Source organism: Schistocerca gregaria, chromosome 6 (assembly GCF_023897955.1).
Source record: "Schistocerca gregaria isolate iqSchGreg1 chromosome 6, iqSchGreg1.2, whole genome shotgun sequence".
Lineage (NCBI taxonomy): Eukaryota > Metazoa > Arthropoda > Insecta > Orthoptera > Acrididae > Schistocerca > Schistocerca gregaria.
In genome coordinates, this window is record NC_064925.1 from 214,231,491 (window position 1) to 214,251,059 (window position 19,569).

Below are 19,569 nucleotides of genomic sequence, written 5' to 3' on the forward strand. Positions count from 1 at the left end.
CGGGGGTCCCACATGCCACACTGCCAGTGCTGATGTTGTGGTGTCAGCGTTGATGGTGCAGCACTTCCCAGGCAACTAAGAAACTTTCCTCTCAATCAGGCATGGTGAGATTTAATTATAGCAAGTATCTGGAAGGCTATTTGTAAACTCATGTTACTGGCTTTAGTGTGCAAAGGACTGATCTTTGAGTGACTGAAGTTTTCCATCATACTTCCCCATATGTAGGGACCCTGTATCCTGTTCTCCAATAAGCCCTTGACCATTCTGTACACTGCTTTGAGTTTTCACTTGAGTCAAGTATTTATATTGCCAGTCAATTACATCAGTTTTCTCTAATGGAGTCTTTCTTTTACTTGCATTTTTTTTCTTTTTTGTTTCCTAGCACACCTCATCTCGCTTAGTGTCTTGTATACAACATCTTTCTGCCAAGGAAGCTTTTCTTCTACAGTATTTCACAGTAGTTTGCGTAATGTTGGCACTTTTTTAGATTCATATAAAAGTCAAACATTTTTTGATGAATTATTGATTTGTCACTTCTGTCTGTAACAACAGATTCTCTACACAATTTCTACTGCTCTTACATGGCAATTACAGTATTTCATTTAGTTTATTTGGGTGTTCCTTTCTGTGGCAAGACTGACTTTAATAAAAATTGTAGCCCTTTGATTGGGACACACCATATTATCCACCAGTACTTTTATACCATCTCTTTAATAAAAGTGTTAATTATGTCAGAGATGACCAAACCCATTTTCCTCTGCAGATTTGTTCTCCACCTACTGTGCACATTACTTGTGATGTAGTAAACGTATCCATCAGTTTGAAGTAAGTATCTCAAATATACAAATGGAAATGACTGATACTGGTAATTACTGTAACTAACAGAAGAAACATACATGACTGGAATCAAACTAAATCAACGCACTTTGCATTATATAGCCAGACAGAAAAAACAGAAGCACATTCTTGCATTTCTGTATGGATTTTTCACTGTTCTTCCTGGAAAGGCCATTTCTCTTACCAACAGCTCTGCTCACTCTTCACTTCACAGAAATGGTATGTACATCATTGAACATAAGTGCCTATATTAAAAATGCATCTGTAAAACTGTTGTGTCTGTATATCTCTGAACATGCTTATCTTCAAAATTTCTAGATGAATTTTCATTGAGTTTTTGTAGACAACCTGAGTATCATTTTGGGCTCCATACAGGCTTCAGTTGATCAAAATCTGTGTTTAAAAAATGGATGTGTGTATGTATGTTCCACATCTCCTCTGAAACCACTTGACCAATTTCAATCAAACATGGTACATACATCACTCACCATCTGGGAAGAATCGCTAACTATCAAAGAGGTGGGATGAAAAAGAATTGCACGCCACAAAGTGTGAATACCCAAATTTTATTCCTCCAATACTTCAGAACAAGGGCATTTACTGACTTGAAATGAACTTTAAATATAATTTCAAACCTTTATGAAACGTTTTCTCAAGACACCTCACTCCCCCAAAATGATGAAGGAAAAACAGTTTACGATCTACTACATTTTCACATTAGATATGATGTTTTAATTTACTACTATTCGCGACACATTTTGCAGACCGTGTTCACATATACCACTGAATTTACCAGTAAAATTATATCATCATACAACATACAGTTCATGATATATGATACCATTAACACTGTGGTATGTGAAAAACTGCCACATCATGCATCACATTTAAACCCGCTTAGCTGATTTCAATCAAATTTTGAAAGGGGCATCTTGAACCCTGAGGAAGAATGCAGTCTTCTTTGTAAACTCTGTAGTACAAGATACTTATTGATTTGAAGAATATTACTTCAGTTATGTAAAATATTTGCTTCTGAACATTATCATATTTGTGAAAATTACCTTACTGGTTGATATGTGCTACAAGATCTGATACAAACTAATGACTATAATGCTTGTACAATCTTCACTGTGTTTCATCCCTACTTCACGCTGCTTCAATAGCATGAAGCATAGATGCACCCTCCTGCCCCTGATCCTCTGAATGCAAGGGAGGAACGCAAGGAGCACATCATGAGCTATGCTTACCCGAACAGGCAGATATGTGGGCAGCAGATGTTATTGCATGTGCAGTAATTTACTTACTCACCATGACTCAAAATAACAAATCTACTAATATTTGTGCACAGCTGCGGGTAACAGCTAGTCATCAATAAATCTCAGAGACCACCACTGGATATTTTCCTTTAACAAGCAATGACAGTGCAAATTCAAATGATTTTTACTATTTCTTCAAGAGATCCATTGCATTTTATTTATTTTTTAGCACAGAGACAACTAGTACCCTTCCTTACAGCCCTGCAACAGAAATTATATGCATAGCAATGGCAAGGCTCTGTAGCAATGTGACAACTACATCAGGAGTTACAACGGCAAAATACAGGAGGATTATAATTGAAGTTCCAATTTCATAACACTGTAAAAAAGGAGTCGCTGCTCAGGTTGACATCAAATTTGAAGGGAGTATTATCAGACAAGGGAGAAACAGAATGGAAACAATAAAAAATTTTAAAAAAATTCCCACTAGATGGCTCTGTAAGTATCACAACGTAAACGAGCTTGGCTGCAAATCAGAGATGAATTTAAATACAAAGACTATGGTGTCAGTTGCACTTTAAACCAAACATAGTACTGTAACAATATAGTTGCTTTTCACCATATAGCAGGGATGCTAAGTTGCAGATAGGCACAACTAAAAGACTCTCACAATTGTGAGAGTCCAATTGTGAGGGTCTTTTTGTTGTGCCTATCTGCGACTCAGTATCTCCATATGGTGAGTCGCAACTTTCCTTCTCATAATATTTTTACATTTAATCCTGAATTTTCCATTGTATGATTAAACACACTAATGTGCAATATGCTAGGCTGTACAGTTTTGGCAATCCATAGATGTGACACTGTTTGGTAAGCTGATCCACCACGGCAAGGTCGTACACGTCAGATAAAAAAATTCAGTCTGCCAAGACCAGAAACCACATAAAAAGCAACAATAAAATTGGTTTTTATTTGTCATGAGACTGCCACATGACATGCTCAATATGTTGACCACCATTTTCTACAGTAGAAATTGAGAAACAGCAAGTTCCACAACAGACTGGATTGTCTGGGTGGTTCTGTTCAGAATGTGTTGCGCAATGCATGCTTTCAATTCAGCTAAGTTTGTAACTGGAGCAGTGAACACAGCATCTTTCAGATAACCTGACAGTCAGAAGTCACACAGATTACATGATCTTGATGGCCAGGCTGTAGAGAAATTCTAGTCTTTCCAAAATGTCTCTGCATACTTCACTGGCTGTGCAAGGAGTGGAGTACCATCTTGCATAAAAATTATCCTACACAAACACTCACACTGTTGAAGGGTTGGAATGACAATGAGGCATGAAAGACTCTGATAGTGTTTATCACTAACAGGGCAGGTAACCATACCTGCACAACACATCACCTCAAAAAAAAAAAAGTGGCCCTAAGATAAACAATGCCATCAACCCTCACCACATAGTTGCCTTTGCAGAATGAAGTGGTATCAGTTGATGTGCAAGCACATTTTCTATATCCCATATTCTGCAGTTCTATATATTGACATGTCCTTGGAGATGGAAATAGGCTCTGTCTGTACACAGACTGTTTCACTATCCACTGCCATCCGAGCCAGAAATCCTAGTGCAAACATTTATCTTACTGGCAGGTCAGCAAAAAGCAACTCCTGAACATGGGTGATTTTGTACAGATAGCAATGCAGGGTGTTTTGTAGAATTTTATGCATCATGCTCAAAGACATGTCCAAAGTTTGGGCAATTCCTCATGCACTGCATATTTGCACATCACCACCCGAGCCCTCCAGCAGTGCTGTGGTAACATCCTCTATTGACATCGAATCAACTGCTTTCTTCCTTCAGCCACAGTGCACCTCAAGACAACCTGTCTTAAAATGTCATCATCTTTTTCTCCACATCCTTGGCAGACATCAGACCAACACCTTTTTTCATACCCTTAAGTGTCTGGAACTTCTGCTGAGCTACTGGCACACAGCCACTGTTCCCATACAGGTGCTTTACCAACAACACACGATACTGCATTGAGACAGTCATGCCAAGATTCTCAGATGTAAACTGAGGTACAGCCATGCACCTCCCATCTTATTTTGTATATCCTGGTGCTTATACTACCACCTAGTGGTATAACTTTCATCAAATTCCCCTCCCCCATAACACCCCCCCCCCCCCCCTTTCTCTGACATTTCCTCCAAATTTGACGTAAATCTGGACAGCAGTTTATTTTTTACAGCATTTTGTAATTGGAATTTCTGTTATAATCATCTTCTATGTGCTAATAAAGAAGCCATAAGCAACTAGCTTATTGTTTGCAACTAAAAGACAATATTCAGCATTGTTTGATTTGTAATTATCAATATTAATTATTAACTAAAATCTGAAAATAAAGTACATAAGTGAGGTCTTGACTCTTACATAATTACTTGTGAAAAACCACCAGTAGGCATCTTACATCAACTATGTGGCCCCAGAAGATACTACAATTGGAGCAAACTAGGAAAAATATAGAATCTGTAAAATACACCGCTAGATATTAAGTAACCAGACGACATACATCTGTACGCAACACTGCCACAATTGAAGCTGTATTCTTTTTCAAGAAAAGAACGGTAAATACGTTAAGTGAACTTCAAATTAAATTGAGACTGGCTTTAAATCTTTAACTACTTCATCACTGATATCACGTATGCTGAAAGTGTCTATATCACTTGTAAGCACAAAATCCTCATCATATGGAGAAATTAAATGTTTATAACCCTAAGAAGGTGGTATCTGAATTTCATTTGTGCTTGCTCTCGGTATTTTACTTTGCAGCACCTGCTAATACACAGTAAATTTATAGAGATTTTAGAACTCTAGTGAAAATTACTTTTGTTTATAAAGACTTGTATCATAAAATTTTTACTTTATTTTTCTATACTTCTTTTTTTTCCCACACAATCTATGCTACAAGACCAACCACTGGTTAAACTTAGGTGCATCCATTCTTGCTATTTTGGATGGTGGGACAACAGCTGATATGTTAGCCTTCATCGGGAAATTCAACTCCAGTTTATTTTATAGGCTACTGGTTCTGGCAACATAATACCCCATCATCCGGCCCTAACACCAAATTTTAAAGCAGTGTTAAAGACAAGAATTACATAGGATAAGGATACTATCTGGGGATTATGGAATCATATTTGATATTAATCAATAACATACATATGAGTGGATTTATTGTTAGCACTGCTGTAAATTTGGCGTTTAGGGCTTGACGATGGCGTGTTATCACTACTGAAACTGGTACCTATAAAATAAAATGAAGATGAACTTATAGCTGACAAGATTTTTTGTATTTATTACAGCCATTAATAGGTTAAAATCTGAGTATATTCTAGCTTACAGCACATACACTCATGCTGTATTCCAGGCTGTTGACTGCATTGCTAAGTAAGCTGCTGGCTGCTTACAAACCCAAACTGCAGAATTAAATTTAAACAACATCGCACCAACTTGGTGGCTGCCGTCAGAGGCTGTGTTTTTGCCACATGACTGTGCACCCAGTCTTCCTCATCATCAAACTTTGGAGTGCAGACACCTTTCTATTCTACAAACCCTGCCTCTCCTGTCTAGTCTGGCTTACAGTTACAAAAACTGCAATGCCCAGTGGTTGTTCCTTATAACTTACCACCTCTACCTCTAATGAACCAATGTCTTCTCCTCCAGGTTGATGATGTAAAAACATCTCTCTTTGATCACTGTATCTTTTCACATAAAAACAAACTGGACGGGGAGGGGGGAGCCCAGTGGGATGTGTCTGTGTACACCCATTTCAAACGAATGTTCAGTCCTTCCTAAACTTCAGCATGGATTCTGATTTTTCCTGATATTAATACTGACTGTGCCCAATAAGAGTTCCACTCAATGACAAGTACATACATCCTGATATTACAAGGGTCACTCCAAAAGAAATGTACACTAGTTTTGTAAAAATACAGTTTTCATTCTGCGTGTGTGAAAGTTTTACAGTGTGTAGATACATCCTTCCCGCTTGTTTTCAAATTTAGTTCAACCTGTTCCCGTCAGTGGTGCCATCATAGAATGTCTTCAAGATGGCTGCTACACTTGATGTTCATCAGAAGCAACGAGCTGTCATAGAATTCCTGTGCTGTCAAAACGAGACATTGGGAAACATCCACATGAGCTTGAAAGAGGTGTATGGAGATGCTGCTGTCGATCGCAGTACAGTTAGTCGGTGGGCAAGCAGGTTACGTGATGAAAGCGGGCACGGAAATATTGAGGATTGTCCTCGCAGCAACAGGCCTCGTACTGCACAGACTCCAGACATGTGCAGAGAGTTAACGAACTGGTGACTGCTGACAGACGCATCACAGTGAATGAATTGTCACGCTACATTGGGATAGGGGAATGAAGTGTTTGCAGAAGATGATGACTCCCTTGTGCACACTGCCAAACAGTGGCTCCAACAGGTTGGTCCAGAATTTTACTGTGCTAGTATACAGGTGCTGGTTCCAAGATAGCATAAGGCAGTTGAGAGGGATGGAAATTATGTGGAGAAATGAAAATATTGTTCCTAAAGGATGTATCTACACACTGTAAACCTTTCCAACATGTAGAATAAAAGATGGATTAAAAAAAAAATAGTGTGCATTTCTTTTGGAGTGACCCTCCCACATCTTATACGACTATATTGATAGACTGAAGTCCACTTACAGGTACACAAAACGTGAAATGTGAATAGCGTATGATAAATCTTAACAAGATATGATGGCATGACATTCACTGAGCAATACCAGAATACGAGACATGGTAATATATAATACTACAACAAAAGACTGACAGCTTGCTGAATATGTCCATATGGAGACTGGAGGGAAACGGACATTAGTGTGTAGTGAAACTATGTGAATAAATATTAACAGAACAATCACAGGAGGAACACGTTTGAAGTTGCATTGAACATTCACAAGGGATATCTAAAATGAATAATTTTAAGACTGAATCCACTTTCAAGTATCCTATTACATTGTCATATGCTTCTGCCTCAAAGCTTTAGGCAGAAGGATGGAAAAATGTATGTTTTAATGCAGTTGTTAATTAAACTATGACGACACTATTTATTTGAAACCAAATCTTACAAATGCACCACAGTTTACAACCTTTTATGAAAGTGCATGAACATATTATCTTTCTATAAAAATCAGCCTCGTCAACTGCGTATAATAAATTATCTTTTTATGAAAATCAGCCTCATCAACTGCATACCATTATTCTTGTATGTGTTCAGATGTACTGAGGAAAGCTGAGATCTTCTTGGCCAACGTAATGAAAGTAGAACCTTGTTCACTGTCAGGGTGACTAATGACAATGGGTGCACCAAAGTCTGTACATTCTGCTATCGAAGGTGACAAGGGCACACTGCAAAGCAATTCAGTTCCAAGATCACTTGCCACTTCTGCAGCTTTGTTATTTCTACCCCAGAGTGGGACATGGGAGTGACAATTTGTACAAACAACTGATGCCATATTCTCAACAATACCACATATTGGCACTTCAAGTTTCTTAAACAACTGAGCACCCCTCTCTGTCACCTGAAAAACACACAAAAATCCACTTCAAACATCAATCCAGTTTTAGCTACGAAATCAAAACAAACAAAAGATATCATAAATGCTTTGAAATGTCATGTAGTCATTTGTTGCATGTTGCCACAATAGTTATGAAAGCAGGAGGGAATATTAGAGAAATAAAAACAGTAACAAGAAATACAAGATAAGTATTAACACACAAAAAAATGTATTAAATGATCCAACAAACCAGGCACTAAATACCTCAACAAAATGTAGTATTTCAGATATACCTGCACAGCAGCAGTCTGAGGTGTAGTCACCAAGATAACACCAGAAACAGGTACATTCTGAATCAGTGATAGATGTGCATCACCAGTGCCAGGTGGTGTATCGATAATAAGATAATCTACCGAACCCCATGCAACACCACGAAGCAAACGCTGTATGGCACTCATAACCATTGGGCCCCGCCACACAAAAGGTGACTTTTCATCTGCCAAGAAACCAGATGACATACATTTGACACCATGGTTCATGAGAGGTATGAAATAACCATCTTCTGTCAATAGTGGTCGTTCATGCAAGTTCATCATCAAAGGCACTGAAGGTCCATGTACATCAGCATCCAGCAAGGCAACCTCCTTCTGTGGTTCCACACATTTCATCCCAACAGCAATGTTAACAGCGACTGTAGACTTGCCGACACCACCCTTGCCTGAAGCTACAATGAGAATTTGCTTCACACCTGGTATTGCCTTTCTTTTGGGAAGTCCTTTTGCCATTAATTCTCTCTGTCTTGCATCGTGTAAGGAAGAGTACTGTTTCCTAAAATATAGATCTCTTGTCTGTGCAGACAATAATACTGTCACAGATTTCAAAGCTGCAGTTCTTCTCATTGTAACAACTGTAAGCAACGGAGGCACAGGAACTGAACCTGCCAGAAAGTCTGTTCTGCAAAGAAAGTACACTACATGAGAACCATGTATGACAACCTACACTCTACATAACGAAAACCCTATTAAGATGAAGAGGTGATTCATAGTTTATGATAGCTATCGCTTTGATTACACATAAATTCTACTGGGACAGTCCCAGCACGTGAAACATGATATGAGGATAGCATAAATCCACTTTAATAGAAAGATCTAACAAATATCTTGATAAGATACATGTATTAAAAACAGTCTTGGTTGTAATTTATTCTTTTACTAAAACACATTTTCCTATTGTGAGGTATCTTCAGATTATCTACAGGGATAACAAAATAAGCAAAAATTAGGGTATTATTTCCTATTAACAGTTGTTTGCTTCTCCAACGCAACCAAACTGTCATCCCCCACACTAACCTAGATTTCAGCCTGCATTAGAAATGAATCTGTAACCACAACTAAGAGACTAAAGAGGGTATACTATTACATTCCAATGATAATCTTTATAACCACAGAATGATGCAAACTACTATTCTGTATATGACACAGGACAAATTTAAATTGCTACATGTTTACATTAGCAAATTCTCCATTCAAGGAACACTTCTCATTGCTTCACATGTCCCAAAGCATTGATTGTCTTACCTGATCAAAACGGTATCCCAAAGTAACAACAGAATAAACTAATAGTGGCATGATCTGATACACCTTGTAAATTCATTTTTTCAAATTATACCTACCAACTTTTTCCCAATATCTCACACATTTCAGAGTTCTGCAGATTTCCTTTAGACTGTTTGCCTTATTCCCTCCCCGCTCATTGTTAGACCTTTTATTTATTTATTTATTTATTTGTCCATATAAATTTATTTTTTGTCTACGTAAATATATTTTACATTATATATTGCATATAAAAGATACTGAACAGAAAATTGTAGTTTTGCAGTAGGTAGAAGTCACAGATTTTTTAAACGTATGTAGCTCAGAAGGAGATGTTATATGTCCGGGTAATAAGTTGTATAGCTCCGCCCCCTCCCCCCAAGTTTCTACATTCTAATGAAATAAGCAAAACTCTCAATGATTCTGCTGCCTAGACACAATCATTAGGTTTACAACTGTCACTATTAGCAAAGCAGTGTAGTATTTAAAGTTTAGTATATTACAAAAAGAACAATAGCCTCAGAATTTTTAATTCCACCTGTCTGCTTTGACCCATAATATAATGATCTTGTGGTGAGAGACATCACTACAGGGTGGTGTTTTTGAGTTGGTTTGTTGTGGATGTTGTGTTTTATTTGATGAAGCCATTTGGATGTGGAGTGATTAGTTTAACATGTGGTATTGGGTTCACTTTAGTTTTGGCTGTCATTGTGCTAACATGGTTAGGTAGTTGATGCAGTAATGTGGGTTGTGGAAATGTTTCCAGTGATTTACTAAGGTTTTTTGTTTGTGTGGTTTTGTTAGATCTGAATAGTTAGATGTTTGTTGTGTGGAAAGAAGTCTAATTTTTTTATTTCTTTTTGGTTAGGGATGGATGTGACAGGTATGTGGGTGTGCACGAGCACCTGGCCAACCTAGGTGGTACTGCTGGAGGATTTGGATAGCATGTAATTTTTGCTTTGGTTTTATTCTATAGCAATTATGATGGTTTCCCTGTTGTATATTTATGGTGGGTCAGTAACGTTTTAATTCATGTAGTGAATATGGGGTATTTGTTTTTTTGAGCTGGTGAGGCTGGGATCCATTTTTCAGAGTTGTAGGTGTTGTTTTTTTGTATCGATAGCTGCAGTTCAGCTATATAGGCCAAGGGAAATGTGGGATTCCACTTTTGGGATATGTGTTTTTGGATCAATAGTTATGGTTGAGCTATACAGCTCTAGGGAAATGTCTGATTCCCGTGGTTCCGTTAGTGTGGCGGAATCTTTTAATTTAATTTTATTTGGACATTGTTTCAGGATGGTGCGCCGAGTTTTCAGTGTAGCACATTTAGCTATTTTTCTTGATTTCTGGAGTGATACGTTCTTTTGTTATTTTTAGTTTTGTTCGCGTTTGTTGATGTATCAATGCAGTGACTTCATTGTCCCCATATTGTCTACGCTGGAACTAGCTGTTTCTTCCATATTGGTGACATGGTACAAAGCGAACAGCTGGAATCAGACGCTTCTGTAATGGCGCCTGTAAAATTTGCATAACATTGATACAAATGAAAGGCGTAATTGTGTTCGCCCAGTTCTCATCTTACATCTCTGTAATGATGCATCTCAAAATCTTTGGTATGCATATTATTATTTTTTTTACTATATAGGCCTACATAAAAATATGACTGTTCAATCTCGACAGTCCGACTTGCTTTCATTAACGTCCTGTCCGACATGAGAATCATGAAGCAGTGTCATAATTTATTCGTAGATTTCCACATATCCAGTCGAGAAGAAGAACCTTCAAGTGCGAGGAAAAATTGAGCACACAACTCTCAGAAACTACTACTAGACTTTGTATTATCGATTAATTGTCATGTATACTTACACAAGCCAGAAATGGGCACGTTCATGTAACCGGAAAACTGCGAAATCCTCAGTGTTACAGGGTTCAAGAGAATACTCAACAGTTGCATTTACTGAAGCAAAAAAAACCTACAGGGCAATGTGAGGTGGCACGCAATTGTGTTGTAGCATTTTAAACTCCGAATAATGTCGTCCACCTACAGTTAAAGAGTGTAAATATTACCGGGAGACCAATGGCCACAAATTTGCTCATATATTTTACCTCACATTCATATGCTGTTATCACTCTCGGATCACATCAGGTCTTCTTGTGCAATGAAATGAGAGAATCGTAACTTCCAAATAAAAAAAAATGTAAACCCATTTCAACAACATCAATGTTATTTGATTACGCGTTAGACGATTGCAATAAAACTGATACAAATTATCTGAATTCGCTTAACTTGTACATGAATTCATTCAGTGTAACTAAAGGCACCTATCAACGTCCCATGTCGTCGAACAACATACATAAAACTCCGACTCCTAAACTCAACTACCTATACTCCGTACAGTCGGTGCTCAACTCAAGTATTGATTTGATAGTGTAATACCGGCCTAGCTCATAACTTCAGTCATAACACAAACACACAAACGACTATCGATTTAAGTAGTCTCGATTTTACCACTTTACAAAAGGCATTGAAAACTTGCACATGCATGTCCCCATAACTGATCATGCGAGCCAACTTGCGTGTGGAAACATAGTGCTGGCTTAGTGCCATCATAGCTCAAGATGATGGTCAGAAGCCATGTTTAAAATTTTAATAAATTCAGAGTAAAAGTTGTTCAATTTACTCGTCTCACTCTTGCAACTCCCCTCAGCACTGCACAAGTGCTTCACTAATTGCCGTTAAACGGAACTACAGTATCCTGATACTGTTTAATGTTCGTTCAGTAGCACAAACGTCCAGTGACTGATTTTTTATTTTATTCCGTTGACTGTTTGTAACGGAACAAAGTTACAGTATTTGGTTGACACGCGTGCTGACTTGTCAGTCTATCCATCTGCCTATCTGCCACGTCACAAATGTAATTACTGCCACCTTTTCGCGGCCAGTGGTTCCACAAGAACAACGTATGGTCATGTCACATTAGTTTTTAGCTTGGGCCTGCGGCGCAAATTTGAATGGCAATTTGTCGTAGCAGATGTGACGCACCCCATACTTGGAGCGGATTTCTTATCATTTTATGGACTCCCGTCTGACCTCCGTCACCGACGCCTTCTTGACACTACTACCAAACTAGCAAGCCAAGGTCGTGTGCGTTGTGTGGAGGACACAGAAGTACGAGTGGTTGCTGGTGATTCTCCATTTATAGAGCTCGTCAGTCAGTTCCCAGAGATCACATGCCAGACCCCCACACTAGGACCTGTGCAGCACTCGACGGTGTACTATATTTTGATTACACCTGGGCCACCACTTCATCCTCGACCGCGCCACTTGACACCCCAGAAACTGAAGAAAGTTAAGCAGGACTTTTCGTACACGCTAGCACAAGGAATCTGCCGCCCATCGAGCAATAGTTGGTGATCTCCTCTACACATGGTACCAAAGAAGAATAACGGATGGCATCCATGTGCTGACTACAGACAGCTCAATGCCAGAACCATTCTAGATCGTTATCCAGTCCCGCATATCGAAGATTTTACTTTCAATGTCCACAGTAAGCGAATCTTTTCTACTCTGGACTTGGTTCATGCGTTTTACCAGATACCTGTGGCACCTGACGACGTTTCTAAGACTGCCGTCTGCACACCTTTCGGACTCTTTGAATTTACCCGATTGCCTTTTGGACTTTGTAATGCTGCCCAAACGTTTCAACGGTTCATGAATGAGGTGATACGTGTTTTAGACTTCTGTGATGTGTATATTGACGACGTTTTGGACATGTCCAATTCAGAGGCAGAACACCTATCACACTTACGATAGATCTTCACTCGTTTACATGCACATGGCCTGCTCATCAACCCATAGAAGTTCATTTTTGGAGCAGCTGAAGTACAGTTCCTAGGCTACACTATCTATGCTCAAGGCACATGGCCATCACAGGAGAAAGTAGACGCTATAATGAATTTCCCCGAGCCTACGACAGTTAAAGAATTATGTAGAGTTCTTGGCATAACCAATTTTTACCGTCGATTCGTTCGCAATCATGCTTTCCTAGTTGCACCACTGAATAAGTTCTTGCAAGGTTCACCGAAGCAGAAAGACAAACTCCAGTGGGACAGTAAGGCCCAGTTAGCATTTAAGAAGCTGAAGACTTCCATCGCAGAAGCTACACTGTTAGCGCACCCAGTTGCACAGGCGCCTGTCGCCCTGATGGTCAACGCATCAGCAACTGCAATCAGTGCTGCACTGCAACAGCAAACAGACGGGCACTAGCAGCACTTAGGCTCTTTCAGTAATAAGCTATCGCCACCTCAACAGAATTAGTCAACATATGATCGCGAACTGTATGCTGCATATGCTGCTATTAAGAAATTTCCTCACTTGTTGGAGGGACAGCAGTTCACTCTCATCACAGACCATAAGCCACTAATGTACGCTTTCCGCCAGCATCCTGAGAAGCCATCGCCACGTCAGCTGCAACACCTCGACTATATCGGACATTTCACTGTCAAAATTGTCCAAGTTAAAGGAGAGCTAAATGTGCCATCTAATGCGCTCTCCAGGACTGAAGCAATCACTGAAGCAGTCGATTTTGAATCTCTCGCCATAGCACAACAATCTGATACTGAGCTCCGAGATTTGTTGGCGCAACTATCGGGCCTACAACTCCACCATATTGCACTGCCACTGTCAACCTTGCTGCTGTGTTGTGATGTCGCCACCAACAAACCGAGACCTTTGTGACTATTGACTTTCACCAACAGGCAATCACCTCCTTACGTAACTTGTCGCACCCTGGAATATGAGCCACTACCAACATTGTGAAGCGAGCTTTTGTCTGGCCACACATGAACAAAGATTGCAAGCAATATGTGCAACAATGTGTGGCTTGTCAACGGAATAAAGTTAAGCAGCACGTTAGGTCACCTCTTGGCACATTTTTTTCCTCCAACTCAGAAATTTGATCACGTCCACCTAGACCACGTAGGACCTCTCCCACCACTGTAAGGATACACCTACTGCCTTACAACCATCTATCGTCTTACACGCTGGCCCGAGGTGTTCCCGATCACCGACATTACCGCCGAAACTGTCGCGACTGCATTCTTCAGCGGATGGGTCGATCGTTTCGGGGTGCCGCCACGAATCTCAACAGACCAAGGAAGACAGTTTTATTCGTATTTGTTCAAAGCACTCTTTATCCTATTGAGTACAAGGTGCATTAGAATTACAGCTTACCACCCGTCAGTAAATGGTTTAATTGAACGCATGCACCGCCAACTGAAACTGTCGCTTCATTGTCACGACTCACAGCGGTGGACAGAGACGTTGCCCATTGTCCTCCTAGGTCTCTGTGCGTCGCTGACAGAAGACCTGAACGCCACGACTGCATAACTTGATTATGGCCAGCCGATACGACTTTCCAGCGAGTTCATTGCTAATGTGCCAGACAACAGCAGCGACACTTCAGATTCTGTACAAAATCTGTGTACACTAATCCGTCAACTACACCCCATTGCTCCAAGGGATCAGGAGACCCGTCGCCCATTTATGTTTGACGAGCTACGGGAATGCCAATACATCTTCTTATGGCATGACGCAGTACACAGCCCACTGCAGCCACCCTACGACAGACCTTATCATGTCATCAGTAGGGAGAACAAGACAGTCAATGTCGATGTTATGGGTACACCAACCACCGTCTCCATCGAAGGCTCAAACCAGCTTTCTGCACTCCCTACACTGGTGTAGATGCATCTACACACACTAAGGACATGACCGAAGATCCAGCCACTCCGCTGGACGCCACAGGTTAGCCTCAACGAACGTCTGAGGCTACCTCTAATGCACCATCAGCAGCCTGTGCACCACCCATTGTAACGCAGTCCAGATGACATGTCCGTTTTAACAGAAAGTACCGTTGACACTAAGGGGGGAGTGGTGAAGTGCAGTCTTACATGCAGTGTAATGCTGTGTGCAAGTGATTACCATTTGTAATTATTATTTCTGGCGCATTCTCTGACTTATGTTTTCTCATTTATTCTTATGCTGTTCTGTTGTTTAATTTTTTATTAAAAGAGTCGTATGAGTTACGGTGTGTTTTTTATGTTGCAATTAAGTAAATACAATGAGTCCCGCAACAACTTCTTCAGCAACAGCTACATTTGTGAGACATTTTACAGATAAATGTGAATGTATGCTTTCCGGCGTATACAGCTGGCGAAGAGTTCTCGGGCTTCCAGCCGGGTGGCGGTGTCTTCAAACTGCGACGTTTCGATGAGTGACATACTCATCATCTTCTGGCGAAGTGCCGAGACCTTTTTTTTATTTTATTTTTATTTTTTTTATCATTTTCACTCCTGTTCCTGAGGGGAACATGCGGGCCTTCTAAGAGTGACTCCTCTATGAGGCCTTAGTTACACAGTTTTTATATTTTTCCTTTGAACCTTTATTAGACCATCTTACAACTAATCTTACAACTAAACTTAAGTCTATGATACATTTTTTTTGTTTTAGTAAGGGAGCAAAATGCCGAACAAATTCGTGAAATACAACATAAAATATAACACCATAGGATTATTTGGTGCTGGTTCACATAAAATATAACTAAATTAATAGATGAGAATAAAATTGTGAGTTTGGAGTTGTTTGACATAAATGATACATAAGGGGATAGAAAATTAAATAGATATTAGCTCAATATAATATGGTGAAATGAAAACAAGCCTCTATATGGATAGTTTTGTGTGGTTTTAGTCTGTTGTGTCAAGCAGGGAAGGGTCTAAGCATTAAGTAAATTAAATTTTTTAAATTTATAAATGATGTGAGAAGACGAAAGAGTGCCTTTAATCAGAGTAGGGGTGGGAGTATCCTGTGTCTGCTACGGTACTTATATTTATATTGGGTCAGGGTCCAATGCCAGTAAGTGGGGAGGAGTGGGTTTATCGTTCGCTAGTATGCTAATTTGGACTGCTTGTTCGTGGTTCTCAATGGTTTGCGGGTATGTTAGTAATGTGTTGTATGTGATGGTGCGTGGTGGGTAGGTGTATTTGTATTTGGGCTTATTCCTGTGGTGTGGTATGGTTGTGAATATGTGTGTCATGTTGTGCCGTCTGGTTAGAGTGCGTCTCCCATGCCGCACTCTAAGTAGTGCGAGCCTGGTTTGCAGTGGTATGACCCTAGCTTCCTCGTAGACCTCGGTTCGGGGGGTGGTGGGCGGGACTCTTAGTATGCTACGTAGTATACGTCTTTCAGTCTGGTATAGCCGAGACTTTGCGGATGCCGGTCCCTTTATACCTGTGGCGTGTCCCCCACCACCTGGCCACGGGATGCTGGGTCCAGAGGACCCGGCGGGCGGGGTGGAGGGGGAAGCGGGTGCGCCGTTCGTGACTCCGTCAGAGCATTCTTGTCGCGTCTCGTGAGCTGGACGGTTCTTGGTGCGTTCCTGGCATATCATTTTACAGATGATTTGCACATATACCACTCAATGTAAGTGCAATATGATATCATTTAACGATAAGTAGTTCAGGAGATACGACGTCATAAGGAATGAGATGCATGAAAAACTGCCTCATCATGCATGACATTTAAATTTATTACTTCTTTGTTAGTAACTCTGTTTGTAACAAATTTCACGGACAGTATCCACATACACCGTTCAATGTACCTGAAATATTATACCATTGTATGAAACATAGTTAAGGAAATATGAAGTCATAAACATTATACACAAGGTCAGATACTGCATTGTGTGGATATGGACACTGAGCTATAAATAAATACCTTAGCAACCCCGTGTTTCTTCGCCTGTCTATTATAAAAAGTGCAACACAACATCGACAAAGAGTTAAAAATTCATCTCATTTATGCCAGTAACATGTAATATAATCGAGTATTATACATAACAGCTTAAATACACAACCACTTACTCAGTTTTACACATCAGGGCTTTCTATTGTTAAGACAATTGAAGGCATTATAGCAAAAATGTACAATTGCTTTTAGAATAAGACAGTTCTGTAACACTACCTGATATGAATAAAGCCTTCAACCCAGTTTTCCATAAAACACTTGTTAATAAACAACGCCACTGTGTAACATAGGCCATGAAGATCAGAGACAATGCTTTGATTGAACTAGTTCTCCTGTTTTGTTTAGTCTAGCGGTAGGCCACCATTGTAGTGCTGTTTGATAATTAACATAAGTTTTATCTGTATTTTTGAAAAATGTAATAGAAATTGTTATTAGAAAGTGTGTATTATTGACTTAGATGTCACCTCTCATGATCAAACCATTAATTATGATTAACAAAGTTTTTGCAGAACTTCAGAGTGCAGGGAGCTCATCTCCCATAGCAGGATTTAGTTGGCCATTACGCTGACTGTATTATTTAATTAAAATTACATGTCATAATATTAAATGTAAATGTGAGAGGTTTCTCTACCTTGATCTTACAATAGTCTCAGAGTTAACAGAGTAAAAATAAATCTTGTTTATTAATATTTAGAATACTGAATGAGTTCAGTATGTTTCGCGTTTGGCTGCCTAACAGCAGATGAGATTCTCTCCAGTTTTGCCTTACAAATAGTGAACAAGAAATATTGAAAATATTTTCATTCAATAAGCTCTGCAATTAAATGAAACAACTAGTTTACTGTTATCAATCACCGTTTTTATTTATAACTTAACAGCTTAAATACACTGGATAACAGTGAACTAGTTGTTTCATTTAATGTCAGTAACAGTCACGGTAAAGCCTAACTAACCTAAAAATGTTCGCATTTAAAGCTCTGCAATATCTCAGTTAATCTTTATGTAGTTTGGTACATAAATAACCAGTAGCCCCTGAGACCCATGTTAATAATTATAAAAATAAAAATATATAATCATCCCATGATAAATGGCCACACACACTCACACACACACACACACACACACACACACACACACACACACATATATATATATATATACACTTATACCGTGATAAGTGGCGCCCAAGAATGTGGGGCTTGAATTTTTATGTACCAACATTCTATACAGAAATATTGAGTACATAAAAATAACTGTGGTATAGTGGTATTTATTAACAAAATTAGAAAAATAGTATTAAATATTTATATGTATCTAACGAAATGTATGATGCAAGAATTAATACCATATACATAACTTTGTTCCATGTACCCAATATAAAAACTTTCACCTGTACGAGACTGAGGCAGTGAAGATTTATACACGTGAAGCTGAATCAATACATACAATTGTCTCGATGGAGATATACTCAGCAGCAAGCAATACTAATTACTTAAGGTAAGGGTATAACAACATGTGTACCGAGCGAGGTGGCGCAGTGGTAGGCACACTGGACTCGCATTCGGGAGGATGATGGTTCAATTCCGTCTCAGGCCATCCTGATTTAAGTTTTCCATGATTTTCCTAAATCGCTTCAGGCAAATGCCGGGATGGTTCCTTTGAAAGGGCACGGCCGATTTCCTTCCCCATCCTTCCCTCAACCGAGCTTGCGCTCTGTCTCTAATGACCTCGTTGTCGACGGGACATTAAACACTACTCTCCTCCTCCTCCTATAACTGCATGTGCTTCTAGGCTGGAAACGAGAAGAGGAAGGAGTCTGAGGGCTATGCACTGCTCTGACTTTCTTAGCACAAATTTATCGTAATTGTGAATCAAGTTCTTTTGCTTTAGTGAGAGTTTGGTCGGGTTCATTTACTATAATTCAGTACTAGTGTGTGAATCAGAGCTGGAATCTGCTGCACGGCGAATAGTATTTAAGATAAAGGTTACACAATCACCTGTGCGGATTTCAAGTGCAATTAACGATAGTTTCACATGTGTGTGTACTGACATCAAAACAACCTTTCAATAGAGATAGATTTTTTGCATTACACAGGAATTATTTAAAGGGTTACATCACAAAGTGAGTTTTTTGATAGGTGATAACTTCATTTGTAGTAATTAGTAAGATTTCATGAGATTATTTCAGTATTTTTCTGTGTGTTTTGTATATTTTGGGGAAACAGATTTCCGTTTATATTTGTGTCCAGTTAGTGAGTGTAAATTTATACAAACATGGTTAAGACATGGAAGGAAAAACTAGTAGAGAGCGAGAATATGCCTGGGTATGATACAGATGATAATGTACAGGAATTTCCAGTAAAGAATCCACTCGAAATGTCAGGCTCTCAAATTTCCAGACAGGAAGGTGAACAGTCTGTGACAGACAATGTATCAGGCAATGCTGAGGATCAGACTCAGATGAGCAGAGAAGTTCACTCAGTTGCTGGGGAA

At 39.4% G+C, this 19,569-nt stretch overlaps 1 protein-coding gene across 7 annotated transcripts in view; it reads right to left on the reverse strand.

Moving 5' to 3' along the window:
- Nucleotides 1-11,788, reverse strand: part of LOC126278247 (iron-sulfur protein NUBPL) — a 29,718-nt gene extending 17,930 nt beyond the window's left edge. For 2 of the 7 annotated variants that reach the window (XM_049978240.1, XM_049978241.1), the window contains exons 1-3: nt 11,136-11,766; nt 7,971-8,626; nt 7,376-7,701 (exon numbers count right to left, since the gene is read on the reverse strand). In XM_049978240.1, the coding sequence (XP_049834197.1) occupies nt 7,378-7,701; nt 7,971-8,626; nt 11,136-11,223 (1,068 nt within the window). In that variant the 5' untranslated portion in view covers nt 11,224-11,766 and the 3' untranslated portion in view covers nt 7,376-7,377. Of the gene's footprint in view, nt 1-2,145; nt 2,354-7,200; nt 7,702-7,970; nt 8,627-11,135 lie in introns of those variants that run through there. The other 5 variants (XM_049978237.1, XM_049978236.1, XM_049978242.1 and 2 more) reach the window with 4 other exon arrangements.
- Between the last annotated feature and the right edge of the window lie 7,781 nt (nt 11,789-19,569).